At 48.5% G+C, this 23,067-nt stretch overlaps 2 protein-coding genes across 2 annotated transcripts; one reads left to right on the top strand and one right to left on the bottom strand.

Moving 5' to 3' along the window:
* The first annotated feature begins 1,168 nt into the window (after positions 1 to 1,168).
* On the top strand, positions 1,169 to 10,916 carry Guca1a (guanylate cyclase activator 1A). The gene is made up of 4 exons (XM_027389105.1): positions 1,169 to 1,369; positions 9,549 to 9,698; positions 10,408 to 10,501; positions 10,756 to 10,916. Exons 1-4 carry the CDS (start codon positions 1,169 to 1,171, stop codon positions 10,914 to 10,916), a joined length of 606 nt encoding a protein of 201 aa, XP_027244906.1.
* Positions 10,917 to 12,765: 1,849 nt separating this feature from the next.
* Positions 12,766 to 20,736, bottom strand: Guca1b (guanylate cyclase activator 1B). The gene is made up of 4 exons (XM_027389106.2): positions 20,530 to 20,736; positions 16,267 to 16,416; positions 13,873 to 13,993; positions 12,766 to 12,893 (listed from the first exon to the last, which is right to left on the bottom strand). The coding sequence occupies exons 1-4, from the start codon at positions 20,734 to 20,736 to the stop codon at positions 12,766 to 12,768; spliced, it is 606 nt and encodes a 201-aa protein (XP_027244907.1).
* Between the last annotated feature and the right edge of the window lie 2,331 nt (positions 20,737 to 23,067).

Genomic DNA, 23,067 nt, shown 5'->3' with positions numbered 1-23,067 from the left:
CATCAGATGCTGGGGATGCAACCCACAACAGTGGCAGGCCTTTGTGGTCTGTGGGGCCCCAGAGACCTCTCACAAAAAACTCCTAGGGGGATAGCCTACCCATGGCACTGAGATTTTCACCCATCAACCTTACGGCTCCTGAGTGGTGACATTTTTCACCCATGTTGAGTGCTATCGTTCCAGCTCTTCAATTGCTGGTTTCATAGGCACTGTCACAATTTTTAAGAAACTCAAGGTTTTGCTATTATAAACTCTTTTCAGAGCATGGGCAGGGTCTGTCCTGCCATTATCGGTTACAGGAAAGTGCCAGTTGGTTTTGGGGTTCAGCAGTTTCAGGAGCATGGGTGACACATGAGCAGCTTTGTCACTGAAAAAAACCCTACCAGTGGGTGACAACTCTCACAAAAGCTTCATCCTTCAAGCCCCCTCTCCTTCAGCAATTGCTTGCTGCTTATGTACCCACTGGGCGGCGGGGCAGAGGCTTTGAGACTTGTTCTTGGGAGTTTCATGACTCTCTTTTCTTCTCTCTGGGAGGGAATGCTTCAACACAGAGGAAAGCTCAGTGAAGGTTTGAGTGTGCATGGTTAGGCGTCCCTTCTAGTTCCTGGGGACATGTCTTAGGAGCCCCTAAACCACACAGCAGTGCCATCAGGGCCCAGTGTGGCCTCTGTCTGGAACAGAAACCAGGTCTGTCTGGTCAGTCCTATGTCTGAAGCCGAGCCAGAGCACTGAGGATACAGTCCTATGAGAAGGGCATGGAGGTCATAGGATCAGCGAGGCTGCTGGCCACCACCCACTGGATCCTGTTAATGGATTAGGGGACTGCAAACTGGGTAGAAAAATCCTCTCATCTGCAGCTCAAGGCTGTAATCTTGGACCATGGGTCTTTAAGCTTGTTCTAGTTCCAGTCCTTGCAGTCCCTGCTGCTGTAAGGATTTGCTTTTAATACCGGTGCTCTGGCATCCCCTGGTTTGGATGTGTGTTGTGGCCTGAGCACTTACCTCCCTTGTCAGTTGTCTACACCATCTGACTCACCAGGTTGCCTTTGCTCAGGCTGGTGAGAAGGGAGGGCAGGTTTCAGAAAACCAAGCCGCCCTTGTGCAGGGGGCATTAGGGACCAGGACCCACCTGTTCATCCAGGACATCAGTCTCTCCTGGGCCTGGGACCATGGGCAACGTCATGGAGGGCAAATCGGTGGAGGAGCTGAGCAGCACCGAATGCCACCAGTGGTACAAAAAGTTCATGACAGAGTGCCCCTCTGGGCAGCTCACCCTCTACGAATTCCGCCAGTTCTTTGGCCTCAAGAACTTGAGCCCCTCAGCCAGCCAGTATGTGGAACAGATGTTTGAGACTTTTGACTTCAACAAGGTGGGCAGGGGATGATGGCAGGGAGGGGAAGGGCGTGGTTCTTGGGGGATGAATCCCGATGGTGGAACAGCCGGGGTGAGGGAGAGGGAACAAGAGTGTTCATCCTAACAGGTTAGGTTTTCACTGGTTTTGAAGCTGAGTCTTATTGTGGGGCCAAGGCTGGCCTGCTTTGGCGTCCTAGTTGCTAGAAATACAAGTGTAAGTTGCCAAGTCCAGTTTTAGCTGCCAGGGAGCTTGAGCCAATTGGGTTTTCCGGTGTCTGGTTCATTTGGAAGGTGGATTTTGACGTTAGAGGTTTGACTCAGCAGATATTAAGAGTTTCTACTTTAGGCCCTAGAGGTGCAGTGATAACAAGACCCTTCACAGTGGAAAGCAGAGGTCAGAGGCTGAATGCAAGGGTGTTCTCTGTCTTTGTGCTATACACCCTCATGCTTCAAGACATCTGTGAACACGTCCAAGATGGCCACAGAACACCCCAAGGTGCTGGTTCTGATTGGGTGTGATGCTTATGCAGAGACCCTTGGAAGCTCCTTGGATGTGAGAGGTGAAGTCAGAGAGAGAGAGAGAGTGTTGCAGCCAAGGCTAAGCTGGACAGGCATACCATACCTGAGTCTCCATGATATTCTGAGGATTAGGACTGGGTCCAGGCATTGTGGCCTGGCCACTGGGACCCAAATATTTAACTCCAAAACTCCTAGTGACCTTGGCTCACTTTTCCTTGGGGCAGTCGGAAGGTGCGGGTGGAGAACAAATTGCATGTCTCCCTGGTAACTACTCAGATGCACTGAGCAAGGCTAAAGGGAGAGGGAAGGGCGGCCTTGAGCCTATGACTGAACCTAGGTTCAGCTCATCTGCTTGGATCTGCTTCAAGGATGGGCACTGTTGGTTGAGGTTTCTCTTGGAGCCAGGTGTACACCGTTAGTCCGGCACTCAGGAGGCAGCGGTGGGCTGGTCTCTGTGAGACCAGTCAGGACTGCATAGTGGGACCCTTTCTGAGATGTGGGGGCAGAGACAGAGAGACAGAGAGATTTGTTGGAGCTCATATGTCAAACTGCCAGTTATCTAGACAGGTATAATGCTGGAGGAATCCAAACCCACAGACCTGCCTCCCCACCTTGTATTCTGCCGATTAGCAAAGCTGGCCTCTCACTGGGGCATGGGGTCTCTCAGGGATGGGGCACCACTGTGCTCACTGTGACAGGGGGAGCTCCTTGAAAACACCACTGTGGACAGGGCTTCTAGGGAACACCAAGATCCTCCTGTGGTTATTTAAAACTCACTAATATGTGAGTTAAGAGGCCGAGTCGGATTATGAACTAAAGGGCCAGCTCAAGGGCAGTGTCCTCATCTGAGGGTGCTTCCGATGGGGGAGCTGAGCCACAGAGCCCGAGACAAGGTGAAGGAGTCACCAGGGTGGACACCCTGAAGTGCTCAGGGGAAGCAGTGGTCTCTCCTGGTCAGGTTGGGAGGGGCCCCAGTACCTAACCTCCAGCCATTGAAACATCCTCTTTGCACCTGCTAAGGAAGCCCTTTGGGTCAAGACAGGTCTGTAGGAAGAGTCCTTCAAGTCACACACCACTCAACTCCCCTACATTCACCCCTAACCCTTGTCACTTGAGTGCCATCTCTTCAGTTTCTATCACGGGTTTTCTGGAACTCAATCCTTTTCAAAGTCAGGAACTGGGCATGGTGCTGAAATCCTAGCATGCAGCTCACGTAGAGGCAGGAAATGTTCAAGATCAGCTACACAGCTAGGTACCAGCCTGACTGGGATTCGTGAGAGCCTATCCCCACCCCACACCCAAATCACCAAAAAACAGAAAAGTCAGTTCAGTTCTTGTCTTTACCCAACCTGGCTCCTCATGACCCTACACACCTACCCCTGGGGCTCTGTGCTGCTGGGACCTTCTCCCTCTCGAACAGTGGCCCTCGACCTTCCTAACAGTGCAACCCTTTAATACAGTTCCTCTTGCTGTGGTGACCCCACCCCAACAATAAGATTACTTCACTGCTACTGTTATGAATTGTGTTACTGTTAGGAATCATAACAAATATTTTTGGAGACAGAGGTTTTTCTGAGGGGCTGAGACCCTCAGGTTGAGAATCACTGTTCTGGAGCCTCCCTTGTAAATATCTGCTCAAGCCTTGCCAACCCACTCCCTGGTTGCCTGATTTAAACTTTATTAAGAAAACTGGGTCTGGCCCCATTTCTGCCTTCCCTAGCCTTGGTTTTCTACCCAGAGCAACTTTAATTTTAAAAAATGGGAGGGGGGGCTGGAGAGTTGGCTCAGCAGTAAAGAGCTCTTGCAGAGGACTTGGGTTTGATTCCCAGCACCCATATGGTGCTAACAACCTCCTGTTCCAGGGAATCCAACTGCCTCTTCTGGCCTCCTTGTGCAATGCATGCATGTAGCACACAGATATGCGTGAAAGTAAATGCCCACATGCATGAAAATGTTAATTAATTATTTTTTATTAATTTAAAATGTACTCATTTAATTTCTTATTTCCTGGTGCCAGATATTAAATAACTCTGGCCCCTCTGGTTTGATTCTCCCAGCTGGGATGTGAGCTTTGTGAGAACAGGGACTTATTTATCACTGCAGCTCCAGCTCTGGGACAGTGCCCGGAACATGTTAGGTGCTTCTTAAGTATTTGAGCTAATATATGAGAAATCCTGAGATATATGGGCTACTATAGATTGTATAATATAAATAATTTAATTGAGAAATTATTATACTGAAGAGTATAGCCAGACATGGTGGTGCATGCTTGCAATTTCAGCACTTAGGTGACAGAAGCAGGAGAATCACAAGTTTAAGGCCAGTCTGGGTAGTATAATGAGACTCTGGCTGGGTGTTGGTGGCGCACGCCTTTAATCCCAGCACTCGGGAGGGAGAGGCAGGTGGATCCCTGTGAGTTCGAGGTCAGTCTGGTCTCCAGAGCGAGTGCCAGGATAGGCTCCAAAGCTACACAGAGAAACCCTGTCTCGAAAAAAAAGAGAGAGAGATTCTGTCTCTGTCTCTGTCTCTGTCTCTGTCTCTCTCTCTGTCTCTCTCTCTCACACACACACAGAATCTGAATAATACCTACTATGCCTTCCCACACCAGTGCATTTAGTTACTCTGTGGGCCACACTGTGTTGACCTTGACCATTGGCATCAGCACAGGGCAGTTTAACAGCCTGGCCTTGAGGTGGGACACATCCCTGACCACTCACTTTTAAGTTGAAGCAGAGTTGTCTAAATGACAGTCCGAGGACAGGGTCTCATGCAGTCTAGACTTGCCTCAAGGTCATTACCACTGCTGAGGATGACCTTGAACTTGTGTGTGTGTGTGTGTGTGTGTGTGTGTGTGTGTGTGTGTGTGTGTGTTTTCCAGACAGGGTTTCCCTGTGTAGCCCTAACTGTCCTGGAACTCTCTCTGTAGACCAGACTGCCCTCAAACTCACAGAGATCCTCCTGCCTCCGCCTCCTGAGTGCTGGGATTAGAGGCGTGTGCCACCACTGCCCAGTTGTCTTTGAACTTTTGATCTCCCTCCTTTGTGCATCAGCACACCTAGTTTATAAGGAGCTGGGAATCAAACCCCAGACTCTAAGCCTGCTCATCAAGCACTCTACCAACCGAGCTACACCCCCAGCCCCGGGTGTTGTTTCTGTGACAGAGTCTCATTATGTAGTTCAAGGCTGGCCTTGAATTGTATCTGATACTCCTATCTGCCTCCTAGGTGTTGGTGTCATAGGTGTGTGCCACCACGCTTCACTATCCAAGTTTTATAAACACAGTTTTATTAGAGCATACCATACTCATTTATTTAAGAGTTGCAGAACTGGAATATAGCTCAATGCTTGTCTAATATGCTCCAGGCCCTGAGCTCTGTGGATACAGCTTAGTTGGTGGAGTGTTTGCATAGCTTGCTCAAGGCTTGGGATTCAGTTCACCACAAAAACTGGCTGTGATGGCGCACACCTGTCGTCTTTGCTCCCAAGAGGTGGAAGCAGGAGAATTAGAAGTTCAAGTTATCCAGGCTACACAGGGAACTGAAGACCAGCCAGGCTTAGAGACTGTTTTTGGTTTTGTTTTGTTTTGTTTTGTTTTTTAAGGTATGGGTTTTTATTCACAGTATTATCAAAAGAATTGTCATGGCTGCCCTGAAATGGCAGTGGCTGGCTGCTATTTGGCTGCAGGGCTGACACCTTCATGCATCTGACTCCTTTTAAAAAGTTAGCCATTCCAGTGAGAAGATTTCTGGGTACCAGACAGCTGCATCAAATGCACGAAGAGGGGCAAACCAGGCAGGCAAAGGAGAAGCCTGTGCCCTGCCCCCTGCTGGTTTCTCCAGGGCACAGCTGTGCCGGTCATCACACCACGTGCAGATCTGCAGATCCATGTTGTCCTTTCAGTCTGCTTCGAAGCCTGGTGTAGTGTTTAGAAGACCCATTTTCAAGGCGAGGTTTTGTCATTCAACTGCTTGTGTGGCCTCATCTTTCTCAACTGCAGCTGTAGTAGGGGCAGGGACAGGCAACTCCCGGGAGTGCTGTGGGATGAAATGAACAAATCAGCATTCTCAGCCAGGAAGTGCTGGAAAATGAGGGCTGAGGGCCAGGGAAATGGCTCAGTCAGAAAATGCTTGCCATGCAAGTGTGAGGGTCTAAATTTGATCCCCAACACCCATGTAAAAAGCTGGGTGCACAAGTGTAACTTTAGCCCTGGGAAAGGGTGTTAGAGATAGGTGGGTCCCTGGAGCTCACTAGCCAGCCACGTCAGCTCAATCAGTAAGTTCCAGGTCCCATGAGAGACCCTGTCTCAAAAATAATGTGGAGGGCGATAGACCACATTAACCTCTGGTCTCCAAAGTGCAGGCAGGAACACACACACACACACACACACACACACACACTACACACACACACACAGATACACACAGACACACAAACACATATATACACACACACACTCACACACACACACACACTACACACACACACACAGATACACACAGACACACAAACACAGATACACACAGACACACACACACTCACACACACACTACACATACACACTCACACATACTCAAACACACACACCACACACACACTTCTCAAACACACACACTACACAACAGATACACACAGACACACAAACACCACACACACAATCACACACACTCAAACACACACACTAACACACGCACACAACACATACACACACACTCAAACACACTACACACACAGAGATACACACATACACAGACACATACACATACACACTCACACACACATACCACACACACAGACACAGATACACACACACAACTGTGCTGTTACTGAGGGGAAGCCATTTCACAATCTCATTTATTTAAATTATTTTTTGAGATGTGTGTCTATGGTCTCACTATATTGTCCAGTCTGGCTTTATCCTTGAAACAACCCTCCTGCCTCAGCCTCACAAGTTATTAGGATTACAAGTGTGTGCCACCCTGCCCATGCCACAATCTTGAAAGTTCTTATTATATTTTCTGTCTCCACTGAGGATGTGAGGATTTGGTGAGGCCCTGTGACTTGTCCAAAGTCAAGTCTTTCCCAAGACATGGCTTCAGTCTTTTTGGTTTTTCCATTGTGTCTTTGTAGTCATTAAAAAGCACAAAGTAATAAAACTCCTTGCAAAAAACTTGCAGTGATACAAGAAGACAAAAGTGAAAATCAAGGTACCAGGGCTGGAGGCACACACTCTTATCCCAGCATCCAAGAAACAAGGTAGGAAGATCCTAGGTTCAGACCAGCCTGAGCCACATAGCAAGACCCTGCTTATTTATTGTTTGTTGTGTCTCAAGCAATTTTCTCTCTTCTTCAAGCATTGTTGCAACCTGGGAGGTACGTAGAGCAAAGATGGAACGAGCTAAGGCATGCGTCAAAGCCTTTGAACACAGGACAGTCCACACAAATGTTCACTAAGAGCTCGATCCTTGCTGTGACGCTCACAGTGGAGTTGCCTAAGGCCAAAGGCCAAACAGACCAGGAAACCTGAGGCCACCCTGTCTCAGCTGTGCCACCTCCCTGCCAGCGCCTCTTGCATGCATACAATGAGAGAGATCTGCTGACTCAGACGGCCCTCCCAGGCAGCTCTGCCTACAGGCTTCTTCATTCACAGCTCGAATCTGCCTGCTTGGACCTCTCTTCCCAAGTCATGGCTGTAAGCACAGGAGCAGGGAGCTGCTCTCACCCTTCCTTGAAACTCTGGGGTTGAACAGTAGGCAGGAGAAGAGCAGCAGGGGCCCTGGAGAATTGTAAAACAGGTCTTGTGCTCCTTGAGCTGGGATGTAGCTGAGTGGAAGCATGCCTACCCGAGGTGCTTGAGGCCCTAGGTTCAATCTGTTGCAACCACTTCATGTGACATACGAAAGTCACATGGGCCTCCACAATCAACTTCTTCCTTCAAGACTCAGTGGAGGTAGCACCTCCTCTTGCAGAGCCGTCTGAGCTCCCCTTCTCTCCTGCCCTAGCAGAGTTGGGGTGAGTCTATAATGGGCTGTCCACATATTAGATGCATTGTAATGGCATAGGCATGTCCCCTCACCCCCATACTGACTTTGTACTGGCCATAATGAATAATCCTGGGCCTAGAGAGTTGGCTAAGTGGTTAAGAGCACTTGCTGCTCTTTCAGACCATCTGGGTTCACTTCCCAGCTCCCACATGGCAGCTCACAACTATCTGTAACTCCAGCTCCGGCAGATCTGATCCCCTTGCATCTGCACTCATGTGCACTGCTGGGACACACACACACACACACACACACACACACACACACACACACACACACACACACACACCTAATTAGTTAGGAAAGTAAACAGATGCTGGAGAGATGGCCCAGTGGCTGAGCGCTTGCTACGCTGTCAGAGGACTAGAGTTTGGTTCCCACCACCCACATCAGGGAGCTGGCAACCACTCCAGGGGCTGTGACCTCCTCTTCTGGCCTCCAAGAACACATATGGCAAACACTCACACAGACAAATAAACACAAGCAAAAATAAGTACAGTTTTTAAAGGAAGCAAATAGCTGGGCATAATGGCACACACACCTTTATTCCTAGCACTTGGGAGGCGGAGGCAGGTGGATCTTTGAGTTCAAGGCCAGCTTGGTCTACAAACGGAGTTCCAGAACAGCCAGGGCTACACAGAGAAACCCTGTCTCAAAACAAACCGGGGCTGGAGAGATGGCTCAGAGGTTAAGAGCACTGACTGCTCTTCAGAGGTCCTGAGTTTAATTCCCAGCAACCACATGGTGGCTCACAACCATCTGTTATGAGATCTGGTGCCCTCTTCTGGTGTGCAGATATACATGGAAGCAGAATGTTGTATACATAATAAATAAATAAATAAATAAATAAATAAATAAATAAATAAAATCTTTAATAAATAAATAAAACAAAACAAAATAAAAAAGCAAGAACAAGCAGCCGTCACTGATTACTGTGCCTGTGGATCAAGCTACAGCAATCAAAAGCAATCCTGACAGCCGGTACTACTGTCGCTATTCTAGATCAGGAAGTCGAGTGCCATAGAAGGGACACTCTAAGTCCTCTGTCCCACATCCTAAAACTCAGAGATGGCCCAGGAGGTAGGATTCAAACCCGAGCCTCCAATGTTGCACTCCAGTCAGGACAGGGCAACCGTTTCACTGAGCTCCAAGTTCTCACAGTCTTTCTCAGCACACAGCAGGGTTCAGTGGAGCTTGAAGCCAAGAGGAAAGAGCCACCATACAGGCCTCCTGCCTCTATCTGCAAGGTCAGCAAATCAAGAGCTTCCCCAAATCAAGCCTCCAGCCCTGGCTTGTGCTCTTCCTTCTCCTGCCTGCTTAGGCTATGGGAAGGGTCCCTGTTGGAGAATTAAAGGGAAGCAGTGGGGTGGTTTGATTGACAGCCTCTGAGGACGATGAAAGGCGGGCAATGTTGAAGTGTCCAGAAAGATAGAAGTTGGTGGTACAATAAGCTGACCTCTGCTCCCTTCTGCTAAGCATCTGAGGGCTTTTGGATCAGGGGTGGGATGGGGAGAAAGAGGGGGGAAGAATTGGGCAGAGGCCTTGGGGCATGGTTCTGACTGAAGAGAGTGGGGGCTCTTCAGAGAGTGGGTGAAGCCTGGTGTGCTTACCCCTCCTCATCTCTCTCTCCTCACCCAGGACGGCTACATTGACTTCATGGAGTATGTGGCCGCACTCAGCCTGGTCCTCAAGGGCAAGGTGGAACAGAAGTTACGCTGGTATTTCAAGCTCTATGACGTGGATGGCAACGGGTGCATAGACAGGGACGAGCTGCTCACCATCATCCGGGTAACTCCAGGTGCAGAGTGGTACGTGGCGGGTGGCCAAGGATGGATGCCCTGGGCTGAGAGCCCCAGGATAGAATTGCAGCCCAGAATTGGGATGGGNTGTGTGTGTGTGTGTGTGTGTGTGTGGCAGCGATTGTGTGTGTGTGTGTGTGTAGGGGGTATATATGTGTGTGTGAGGCCAGAGGAGCTGTCAAGTGTCTTTCTCGGTCTTTCTGTCTTATGGAGCTAGGTTGGTGACCAGCAATCTCTAGCAGGCCTCTTACCCCACCCCCACCCTCACCCCCAGCACTGGGGTTACAGGAGCAGGACCACACCTGGCTTTTTACCTGGGCAGCGAGCATATTTTTATTATCATCTCAGCATTTGTTTTTTGGGCCAAGTCTCACTATGTAGACCAGGCAGGTCTGCAACTCACAGAGATCTGCCTCTCTATGTCTCTGCCTCCAGTACAGAAATTAAAGGCATGTGCCACCATGACGTCCCCTGCTCGGGTCTTTAATGACAAGGTCTTATACTGCAGTGTAGATGGCTCATAACTACTTGGCTGTATTGACCTAGAATTGGAGGCAATCCTACCTCAGTGTCCCAAGCGCCAGAGGTCCTATAGTGCCATGATCTCCACTCTGAACGGCTCCTGACAAGTTCTCTCTGCTCCCACTTCCGCCACTGAGACGATGGAGCCCCTCACTTCTGTCTGTTTGTCCTCCCAGGCCATCCGAACCATTAATCCCTGGAGCGACTCATCCATGAGCGCAGAGGAATTCACAGATACTGTGTTTGCCAAGATCGACATCAACGGTGACGGTGAGGGCGCCCGGGGAATGGCAAGAGAGGGGCAAGTGAGGAGAAGGAGGGGGGTCTTCTGCTGGTCACCTCCTCTACCCACCTCTGCTCTGGCTCAGGACTGGATTTTGGGGATCCCTGCACCAGATCTTGGGTTCCGGATCCCTTTATCATTGCCCCCAGAGCTGGCTCTGTCCCCACACTTTGCAAAAATCCAGCTCTGAGCCCTGGACTACTGAGACCTCAACCTGCGAATCCCTTTCTCTCCATCCCAGGGGAACTGTCTCTGGAGGAGTTCATGGAAGGCGTCCAGAAGGACCACATGCTCCTGGACACCCTGACCCGGAGCCTAGACTTGACCCGCATTGTGCGCAGACTCCAGAACGGTGAGCAGGAGGAGGCAGCTGGCGACCCCGCAGCGGAGGCTGCAGGCTGAGTCTCACTCTGTGGCTTCTGCATGCTGAGGGGTGGCCCCCTGTGGTGCCTGATGTGGTTGTTTTGTTCTTGTCCTAACATTACATAGAATCTCCTAAACTCGGAGGCTCGGCTTGTTTCTTTGGGTGCACAGTGCCAGCGGAGGGGCAGTAGCGTGGAGTTGAGAGCCCAGCACAGAGGATGGCCCCTGGTCCCTCCTTCCTGCTTGACGCTTCCTGCTGGTATCTTCTGAGGCCAATCTCTTGTCCCTCACATCTTCTTGCCCAGCTTCCCTGCTGTATGTTCCAGGACGAGTCCTTTTGGATGTGGAAGTTCTGAGAGAGAGAGCTCCTGGGACTCTGATGGGCTCCTGGCATCTGCCGACCGGGTTTCAGGCAGTCACACCCTGCCCTGACCCTGCAGCCTGCTTGTGTGGCTTCAAGTGATGAACAAACATTTATTGAGCATCTACTGTCTGTCAGTGTTAGATGAGGCCTGTCTCATCCACCTCCATGATTTGGGGGAACAAACCTCTTTTCCTATCTGGGGTACTATTCATACTTTTCATGGACCATTTTCACTGAAGTGATTTCTAAAGGAAACTTTAGAGCAACATCCTAGGAAATACAAAACCCCAAGGGGCTGAGAGATGGCTCAGCAGTGACAGCTGGTTGCTCTAGCAGAGGGTCCAGCACTCACATGGCAGCTTGCAAACATCTGTAACTCCAGGTCCAGGGGATTGGGCACCCTCTTCTGGCCTCTGTGGACAACACACACACACACACACACACACACACACACACACACACACACACACACACACACACTACACAGACATATGTAGGCGAAGCACCCATGCACATAAACTAAAAATAAGAGTAAAAAAAAAAAACAAAACACACTTCAAGTTCAAGCTGGGTACAGTGGTACACACCTGTGATACCAGCATGCAAGGTGCTGAGTAGGAGGATTGCCATGGGTCTTAAGCTAACATGGGCTTCCGAAAATGTCTCAATTGCTCCACAAAATGAAAACAAATAACCCCTCCCCAGGAACAAAAACCTGGGCATATTGACTCACACTTGTAATCTCCAGCCTGAGGCAGGAGTTCTGGCTAGCCTGGGCGATAAAGTGAGCTACGGCTAGCCTGAGCTACAGCTCAAGGTCTTCCTCAAACCAGCAAAGAAACTTCTCCTCAAGGTCAATAAGTTAGTTTACTTTATTTTAACATAAAACCATATCTGCTCAAGGTAAAGCCAATAATCCATCAGGCCCCACAGGGAATTACTGTCTAAAAGTGGCACTGGTCCCACTTCCTGTCCTCTGAGGTGCCTTCCCCAGCGGCGGCTGCACAGATGGCAAGGGCAGAGGAAGGCAGGAGGATTAACCAGGGAGCCCCCCCCCTTCAGAAATCTAGCTCCTATATTGCTGTTACATGGTAATCTAGAAACTATGTAATCTAGAAACTATCTCCTCAGCCTGTAGGAGGTTAGGGGCCCAACAGCAGTCGGAGACAAAGTCTGGTTTGGAACCCCATTGACAGGCACCTGGTCCTCCCCAGAGATGAAGAGAAGGTGTCTCCATCCTTAACGAGGCATGTGGGCTATGACTGGAAATAGTGACAGGCTGACCCTGGAGTGGGGTGAAGAGGGGGAACTGGTGAGAAGAGGGAACTGGAGAGCAGCACAGAGCAGAGCTGAACACTCCCCTACTCCCCCCTCCTTCCCTCCCCCTCCTTTAAGCTCAGCAGGCCTCCAAGAGCAGGAAGATCTCAGTGGTAACTGTCTGCTGCCTTTCCCTTTTGTCAACCCTGGTGAGGACACCCTGGAGGCTCAGAGGGAAGTGTGGGCTCCTACAGGGTCCCCAGGTCCTCAGAACATGGCACTTCTCCGCCTTTGCTGAGTGATCCAGCCGCCAGGGTTAACATCCATCTGTAACATCTTCATCACCCACTTGTCACGACGGGCACCTTCAACAAACTCCGTCAGAGACAGCTGGCCTGAACAAGCATGGGAGAGACGGTCACAAGGGAGGAACTATCCTAGCCTGGGCCCTCACCGAGACTACAAACCAGATTGAAGCCTGATTCTAAACCTGTGGGTTGTCAATTCTGAATCCATAGGAGTGTCTTGCAACTCACAAGTTATGTGTGTGTTCATGTGCTTTTGTGTGTGTGAGTGCGTGTCTGTCTGTGTGTGTGCTCAAGCATGTATATGAAAGCCAAAGGACAATTTCTAGTGTCTAGTGTCATTCCTCAGGCACCAACTACTTTACTTTTCTTTCTTTCTTTCTTTTCTTTCTTTTTCTTTTGAGGCAGGGTATCACTGTGCAGCCCTGGCTGACCTGGAATTCACTATGGAGACCATCTTGGCCTTGAATTCACAGAGCTCCTCCTGCCTCTGCCTCCCACACCTTTAGTTATTATCATGCATGTACATGCTCACAGGGGGTGAGGGGTGGGGGTGGGGTGGGGGGTGAGGGGTGGGGGCATGCTCACCACAGTCTGAGTGTGAAGGGACAGCAGGCAGTGTTTTGTTCTCTCAACCAGGGACTGAATTCAGGTCATCAGGCTTGGTGACAAGTGCCTTTATCCACAGAACCATCTCTCTGGTACCTTTTTCTCTTTAAAAATATATATTTGGGTCTGGAGAGATGGCTCAGTGGTTAAGAGCACTGGCTGCTCTTACAGAGGACCCAGGTTCAGTTCCCAGCACCCACACGGTGACTCACAATTATCTGTAGCTCCAGTTCAGAGGGTCCAGCTCTCTTCTGGGTGGGCACTGCATGCATATGGTGCATGGGCAGTACATGCAGACAAAACACTCAAGTACATAAAGCAAAATTAAATAAATTAGTCTTATTTTCTTGCTTAGCCTTCATCAGCCCCTCTCAGAAGAGTTGTACCCTAAAATGTGTGCTCGGGCGTTCTTGGTGCCCTTCCATACTTCATGTGGTCCTTTCCCCCAGTTCTCTCTTACCGTCTCCATTCTCGTCCACCAGGAGGAAGATCCTGTCCACGACCTCCTCAGGCGTGAGCAGCTGACCCTGCTGCTCCAGGTCCAGCTCTGCCCGGCAGGCTTTCTTCAGCTTGTAAATTGCCTACCAGAGAAAAAGAGCTAGGCTCCTCTGACAGACCTGAAGGGACCTGTGTCCCTTAGTGCCACCTCCCTAGCGCTGGCCTCCAGACTGAGCACCCTAGTGTCACCTAACACAGATATCCTGGCTACTGTTTGTTCATTTGACACTAGCCAGAGTCATCAGGGAAGAGGGAACCTCAACCGAGAACACGCCTCTAGTGGGCAAGTCTTTCAGGCATTTCAGCATTTTCTTGATTAATAATGCATGTAGGAGGCCTCCACACTCTGAAGGTCATTGGCTAGCCCAGTTAGAGGAATCAAAGAGCTTTAAGAGTGAAAGACTGGGGCTGGAGAGATGGCTCAGAGATTAAGAGCACTGGCTGCTCTTTCAGAGGACCTGAGTTCAATTCCCAGCAACCACATGGTGGCTCACAACCATCTGTTATGAGATCTGGTGCCCTCTTCTGGTGTGCAGATATACATGGAAGCAGAATGTTGTATACATAATAAATAAATAAAATCTTAAAAAAAAAAAAAAGAGTGAAAGACTGGCTGGGTGGTGGTGGTGCACGCCTTTAATCTCAGCACTTGGGAGGCAGAGGCAGGCGGATCTGTGTGAGTCTGGGAGACCAGCCTGGTTTACAAAGTGAGTTCAAAGACAGCCAGGGCTGTTATACAGAGAAACCCTGTCTCAAAAACTATAAAAACCAAACAAACAAACAAACAAAGACTGTCTCAAACAAACAAAAAGTGGAAGAGTAGAGAGAGACGGTTCAGTGGTTAAGAACACTGGCTGCTTTTCCAGAGGACCTGGGCTGAATTGTCAGTACCACATGATAGCTAACAACTCCCGGTCATTCCAGTTCTAGGGGATCTAACCCCCTCTGGCTCCTGATGGCACAGCACACAAGTGGTACACCACTGTACATGCAGGAAAAACATCCATACACATAAAATACTAGATATAAATAGCTTAAATATAACACACACACACACACACACACACACACACACACCACACATGCCCCCCCCAACCCACAAAAAGAAACATTTTGATTATTATTATTTTTTGAGACAGGGTTTCTTTGTGTAACAGTCCTGGTTGTCCTGGAACTGGCTCTGTACACCAGGCTGGCCTCAAATTCAGAGATTCACCTGTCTCTGCCTCCGGAGTGTTAGGATTAAAGGTGTGTGCTACCTCCATCCTGCCCAATTTTGATTTTTATTGACTTGTTTTTTATGTTACTTGGTTGGTACAGTCAACTTGATTGGACTGAGAGATGCCTAGAAGATTTGTTAAGCACACTTCCATGTAAGTGAGGTGTTTTCTAGAGTCAAGCGGATTGAAAGGGATCTGACAGAATGAATGGCTTCACCTTTTGATGGAAACAAAACCTCAGTAGACTGAGAAAGCTAGATCATAGAAGCTCAGAAGGCACGATATCTAGAAGGGTGTCTTTGACAGGTGTCCCTCGGGCTGGCTACTTCTTGGCTGGCATGGTGTGAGCACCCTGCCCCATCAGTGCTCCAGTCACCATGGTATTCTGCCCATGGTGATGGACAAAAGAAGAGTGAAGCTTCTGGGTCGTGAACCAAACCAGTCCTTCCTGTTTTAAATTCTTCCCTCAAATGCATCACAGCAGTGAGAATTTTGACTCAAAATTGTTCTCATGCATTTTTTTTTCCTTTTGTGATAGAGTCTCACTCTAGCCAAAGCTGGTGTGGAATTCATCATGTACGGTGCTCTGGCCTGGAACTGTCTGTCTTCATGCTTCAGCCTCATGTGTGTTGAGATTGCCGCATGAGCTTTGTTTTCTACCCATTTTATTCATTTCTTGTTTTCAATTTCTTTGGGTTTAATTTGCTCCTTTTAATGTCTTTAGGTGGCTTCTTAGATCACTGGCATTTTTGTTTTCATTTCTCAAATTAAAATTTGTTGTTATTATCACTATTATTATTATTTTGTATGTGTGTAATGGTGTGTGTGTCAGAGGGTGTGTCCTGTATATGTGAGCACATGTGAACTATGACAAGCAAGAGGAGATCAGAGGACAACTTCCAGGACTTTGTTCTTTTACTCTACCATGTAGATCCCAGGGGTTGGACTTAAGTTATCAGGTTTGGTGGCAACCAAACAGCTGGGCCATCTTGATGGCCCCAGATAACATATTGTGAATCCATATATGAATGATTTCATCACTTCTACTCCAGTTCAGGGCCAGGTGGCCCCCTGTTGAGCAGGTCACCAGGCCCCAGTGAGAAGCAGGTAGAGCATGCTCACAGGCAGACACTGACCTCGACAATGTCCAGTAGCTCCAGGCGGTCAATACAGCCATTTCGGTCCTTGTCATAGATCTTGAAGGTCCACTTAAGCTTGTGCTCCAGGGTGCCCCTCAGCACAAGGTTCAGGGCCGCCACATACTCCAGGAAGTCAATGGTGTTGTCCTGCATTGAGTGTGGACAGTGTTGAGGTCCCAGATCCCCAGGCTCACCTCTCCAGGGAGCAGGTGTGAGTCCCACTGATGCTATGTCCCCGGATTCAGCGCTCCCTGTTCCCTGCTACCCAAGAGGCTGCTGTGCCACTATGCATGCTCTTCCTCACCCTGGGCCCCTGCTCACCCTCTGCCTCACCCTTCCATGTAGCAGGGGTAGCAAGCCCATGCCACCAGGTCTAGAGAATTGATGTCCATCATTTGTCCAGAGTTTTCTGGTTCCATAATGACTCCATGCTCTATGAGGCACATTCTGGGAGCTCCTTCCTGGTATAGCCTCCACCCATGTGAGATCATAGAAACTCTGGGACCGTTTGTGGGATACCTCTGGCTGGGGTTAATCTCATCTGTGCCCAGGTCAGCAACAATTACCCACTGCAGCCTGAGATGGCTGGAAACACCCATATACTCAGCACAGGCTGGAGGCACCTGGGAGATTATCTACCCTGGCTCTCCCTGGCTCGGCTGCATTGTGTTTGTTATACAGGAACTTCAAACTGGTGCCTGTGCTGGCAGCCAGCCCAGATGGTATAGCTTTGAAAGGTCTCCTGACAAACAAGAGATGGCTTTGGCTGTCTCTTATGTTTTTCTGTAAGATTTATTTATTTTGTTTTTATGTATGAATGTTTTGCCTGCATGTATATATGTATACACGTGTGTGCCTGGTGTCCATGGAGATGAGAAGAAGGCACTGGATCACATGGAACTGGAATTATGGATGGTTGTGAGCCACCATATGGACACCGGTAATCAAGCCTCTCTCCAGCCCCCATCTTCCCTTTAAAAACTCCATCCCCAGGCTACTCTCAAGAGGGGTGCTGCAAGGGACAGGAGGGGCAGAGAGAGGAGGCTGAGGCAGGGGGATCTCAAATTTTAGGTCAGACTGGGCTACATAGTAAGACCCTATCTCAAAACAAACGGGCTAAGGAGGTGACTCCAAGGTTAAGATTGCATGTTTTTGCAGTGAACTTTGGTTCAGTTCCCAGCACTCACAGGGCAGCTCACAACCATCTACAACTCCGGTTTTAGGGAATCAGATGCCCTCTGACCTCCATGGGCACCAGGCATGCAGTGCACTACAGGTGCATACATGCAGGCAAAATGTTCATATACATAAGATGAAATAAATCTAAAAATAACAAGACTCCCAGTCCTCTAACTAGGAACACTGGACCAGGGGTTAAGACAGTGGAGTAAGTCCTTGACCCTAGGCCAATGGACTCCCTTTCTTGGGCTGCATGTGTTTGTTTGAAACAGGGTCTGTCTGTGGAATCAACATTGGCTTCACACTAGGACGTTCTCTAGAGCTGGATGGTGCATACACCACCACGTCCAGCCGCCGGTGCACCATCCTTCACCCCAGTTTTCTCATTATTTAATTTAATTCAGACAAAAAACTATGCCCCTCCCTGGTGAGACTCCTACAGCCTCAAGGAAAAGAGAAGGAGGTGGACCTGTGAGATCAGAAGTGAGCCCACCCTCTGTCCGGGACTAAGGGTGGCCGTAGGTCTCAAGAGGCATTCCCACCAAGTCAGTTTGGCACAAGTTCTTCTGCAGGACACTTTCTTCAGATTATTTGTGTATTCCCTCAATTCAGGAGCTAAAAATAGGCTTTATTCCATATTGCAGACCCCAGGGGCACCGGACATGGTAGTGCACACCTTTAATCCCAGCACTCAGGAGACCAAGGCAGGTGAAACTCTGAGTTCATGGCCAGCCTGGTCTGCAGAGTGAGTTCCAGGCTAGCTAGGACTAGATAGTGAAACCCTGTCTCAAACAAAAACCCAAAATCAAAACAGTACAACACAACAAAAAGGACCTCAGGACAACCAGATAACCTTTAAAAAATAGTCTTTTGTCATATAATTAAAAATTAATTTATTTTTATTTTATGTACATTGGTATTTTGCCTGCATGTGTGTCCGTGTAAGGGTGTCAGATCCCCAGGAACTGGAGTAAAAGACAGTAGTGAGTTGCCATGTGGGTGCTGGGGATTGAACCTGGGTCCTCTTTAAGAGCAGACAGTACTCCTAAGTACTGAGTCATCTCTCCAGTCCTCCTATCTTCATTTTTATTTTATGTGTATAAGTGTTTTACCTGTTTGCATGTATGCTACATGCATGCCTGATATCTGTGGAGGCCAGAAGTGGGCTCTGGATCCCCTGGAACTGGAGTTACAGAGAGCCGTGAGCTGCTGGGAACTGAACCTCAGTCCTCTGCAAGAACAGCCAGTGCTCTTAACCACTGGAGCCATGTCTCCAGTCCCTGAATTAAAACACATGTTTGAAGCAAAGCTGCAGTCTAAGAGAATTTAATACAGCTTTTACATACTAGGGTTAGGAGACAGAAAGACACTTGGGAAGAAAATAAGAGATACTAAGAATATAAGTCTGGGCTGCTCAAAGGACAGTAGCATTAAATTAATTTTTTTAAAGATTTTATTTATTATGTATACAACATTCTGCCTCCACATATGCCTGCACGTCAGAAGAGGGCATCAGATCTCATAAGGGATGGTTGTGAGCCACTATGTGGTTGCTGGGAATTGAACTCAGGACCTCTGGAAGAGCAGTCAATGCTCTTAACCTCTGAGCCATCTCTCCAGCCTGCATTAAATTAAATTAAGATTGGATGGGGAGATGGCTCAGCCCATAAAGTGCTTGTTGTGCAAGCATGAGGCCCCGAGTTCCTGCCCCGGCACCTACACAAAAGGCTTGCATGAGGGCTAGAGAGATGGCTCAGCAGGGCAGGTACTTCCCATCAACGCCTCTAACTCCAGTTCCAGGGGACCCATTGCCCTTTTCTGGTCACCATGGGCACTGCATTCATGTGCACAAACCCACACCATTTTTGTTTGTTTGTTTGTTTGTTTGTTTGTTTCGAGACAGAGTTTCTCTGTGTAGCTTTGGAGCCTATCCTGGCACTCGCTCTGGAGACCAGGCTGGCCTCGAACTCACAGAGATCCTCCTGCCTCTGCCTCCTGAGTGCTGGGATTAAAGGCGTGCAACACCAACGCCCAGCCAAACCCACACAATTTAAAATTCAGTAGAACAGTGCTAGGGAGTGGATACAGGAGGATTTCTGGGCTTACTGACCAGCCAGCGTATCCTAGTTGGTGATCTCCAAGCCAACGAGAGACAGCGTCACAAAAACAAGATGGAGCCTCCTAGAGATGACACCTGAGATCCATCTCTGGCCTCCATGTGCACACAAATGTACCTCCCAGGCCTGAACTCATGAATGCGAACAAACATACATACACACAAATTTTAAAGTCCGGTTACCATGTGCGCTTTACATAATTCAGTGTCTTTTAGCTGCTGATACCTTTGGAGGGCTTAAAGAGTTGAAAAGGAGAGCTGGAGAGAAGGCTCAGTAGTTATGAACACTTATTGGTCTATCAGAGGACTGGTGGCTTTTGGATCCCAGTACCCACATTGGGCAGCTCACAAACACCTGTTACTCTAGCTCTAAGTTATCTGATGCAACCTTCTGGTCTCCATTGGTATACACACACACACACACACACACACACACACACACACACACACACACACACACTATTAATCCTTTTTTTTTTTTAAGAAAGAGTTAAAAGAGGCTTTTGCAACTACCCACCCACCTCCCAGTCAGTGTGAAGCCTCTGCAGCATCCAGAACAGGGAAGAGAACTGAGCAGCCTCCATCTGAAAGACCCTAGCAAGGGATGCTCTTTGTCTGTGATAAGATAGCTCTGGGACATCTCAGTCCCTTGTATTTAGAGCAACAGGGGTTCTACAGGCTTTGAAAAACCATGTCATTTTGCTATTCCTTGACCCAAAATGCACAGAGAAGTCCCAGGCTGTGTGTCAGTGACTTTTGGCTCTCAAAGAGGATTAGAGAGCCAATGAGAGGAAGAGGGGAAGGGACAGATGACAGGGGAGAGAGAGGAGCTGGGGGAAATGGTGAGACAGAAAGGGCAAGGGGCATGGAGAGGAAAGCAGGAGAATGGACCTGACTCTGAGGGGCCCAAGGATGGAAAGGGCACCAGGTGCGTTTGTCACAAGTCCCCCTACAGGGCTCCTTACCCCATTCTTGTCGAAGGCTCGGAACATGCCCTCCACATACTGGGTGGCCTCCTCGTTGCCGGTGACCTTGAAGAAGCGCTTAAACTCGTGCATGAACAATGTCCCACTGGGACACTCCACCACAAACTTCTTGTACCACTCCTGCAGCTCCGCCACGTCCATCTCCCCGGCAGCCTCCACCTCCTCCCAGCTGAACTGCTGCCCCATCTTGGCTTTTTTAATGTCAGGGAGTCAAGTCCTGTGCCTCCAAGACCTCGGCTGACCTTAGGCTCCGGCCCTCTGGCCCTGTTGCCTTGGTTCAACCAGTCATTTCATTGTCTAGGGGAAACTGGATTTGATTGGTAGTGAAGGGATCTCCAGAATGGGGGCAGCCCAGGCCAGCTTAGCTGTGTAAGACCATTAGAAGATTCCTGGGAGTGTCTGACCTCCATATGGCTAAGCTTCCTCAGGCTCGTCTCTCCACAGGTCTGGTGAGAGGGAGCAGACTATGAGCAGAAGAGCCCTGGGGGTTTTCTTGGTTTCACCAGTGTCTGCAGCTCCCTCACAGACCACACCTGAATCTTGAGTTTTCCAGTTGAAATGAAAAATGCTTCTCCCCAGCCATTACTCAAGCCTTGAAGCGACCTCTCCAATTCTCTCCCAAGCACCAATGATCGACAGGACCTGGGAGTGTAGGCTAAATAAAGTATCCTCGGTTATCTTATATTGAAGTATCTTATATTAAGGACCACATGAACCTGCTTTAGAAGCAGTTACATATTAATTATATTGACCAAGTATATATTCATTACATATTGAATCAATTACATATTCATTGTGTACAACTATAATCCCAGCACTGGAGAGGCAGGGGGATCTTGAGTTCAAGCCACTCTGGACTACCCTGTTGACATAGGAAGCCCACCCCATGTCAATAACAAATCAAATTATATATCTATGCTATCATTTATATTTTATTTATTTTTGATTTTTCGAGACAGGGTCTCTCTCTGTAGCTTTGGTGCCTGTCCTGAAACTTGCTCTGTAGACCTAGCTGGCCTCAAACTCACAGAGATCTGCCTCCTGAGTGCTGAGATTATAGGCATGTGCCACCACCACCTGACATATATATATATATATATATATATATATATATATATATATTTTTTGAGACAGGTTGTCACATTGTAACTCTGGCTGTCCTGGAACTCACTGTATAGACCAGAATGGCCTTGAACTCACAGAGATCTACCTGCCTCCACTGCTGGGATTAAAGGTGTAGGCTACCATGCTTGGCTGGGTTTTATTTTTATTTTATATGAACAAGTGTTTGCTTGTATATATGCATGTATGTGTATCACATGCATGCAGTGTTTCATAGAGGCCAGAAGAAGGTGTTAGTTCCCTTAGATCTGGAGTTATATTCATTGTGAGCCAACACGCTGGATGCTGGGAACGGAATCTGTGTCCTCTGCAAGAGCAACAAGTGTTTTTAATCACTCAGCCATCTCTCCAATCCTTGTGCTTCTTTTATCTTTAAAAGATTTAATTTTCTTATTTTAAAATTATGTGTATTTGTGTGTGTGTGTGTGTGTGTGTGTGCTCATGTGAGTGCAGTGCCCATGGAGGCCAAAAGAGGGCATCAGATCCCCTGAAGCTAGAGTCATAGGCAGTGGTGAACCACTCAGCATTGGTGCCGGTGTCTGAACTCAGGTTCTCTGCAAGAGCAGTATAAGCTCTTAACCACTAAGCCAGCCCTCCAGCCCACCAGAACCTTTTATTAAAGCAGGGTGTGGTAGTGCACATTTGTGATCCCACTGTCCAAGGGAAGCTTGTTTTGGAATTGTTGAGGATGTGCTCTCACTCATCTCTCAGTGATCTCTGTCACCTGACACCCCATCTTATTTGAATCTCACCATTCACTTCCAATGTAGGAACTCTACTTCCACTGTCATCCTTTCACAGAGCAGTGACAGTTTCTCTTACCTCCCACATTCCTCTTGGCCCGAGGCTGGTGTTCTCCTTATACCCACTGTTACCTTCAAATGGCCCCTTTCTCCCTCAGACTGTCTGTCCCAGGGCTGGGGTAGGTGGCTCAGCAGTTACAAGTCCGTCCTTCTCTTCCAGAGAGAATGGATTTGGCTCCTAATACCCACACTGAGCGTTCACAACTGCCTGTGATTCCAGTTTTGGGGGATCTAATGCCCTCTTCTGGCTTCTGAAAGCATCTGCGTCCACATGGTGCACATACAGACAAGCATGTGCACATAAACAAAAATAAATAAAATATTTTAAATGTTTGTCCCTTTGAGGCCATGTCCCGTTCTGTTTTACTCTTCCTTGTTGCTGTCCTTCAGTAGTAAGGTCATTATTTGTGCCCAGGAAACATTTCCATGATTTCAACAGCCAAGTGGATCACTGACCATCCATCCAGACTAGCTCACAGATCCTTGGCCTCTTTAGTTGTGTTTTGCTTATTTAGCTAATTCGTTTATTTTGTGTCCATGTGAGTATAGGCACGTGTGTGCCACACTATGCATGTGGAGATCAGAGGGCATT

This window comes from Cricetulus griseus (genome assembly GCF_003668045.3).
Source record: "Cricetulus griseus strain 17A/GY chromosome 1 unlocalized genomic scaffold, alternate assembly CriGri-PICRH-1.0 chr1_0, whole genome shotgun sequence".
In the NCBI taxonomy this organism is placed as follows: Eukaryota; Metazoa; Chordata; class Mammalia; order Rodentia; family Cricetidae; genus Cricetulus; species Cricetulus griseus.
This window is presented reverse-complemented; position numbering and strand designations above follow the sequence as displayed.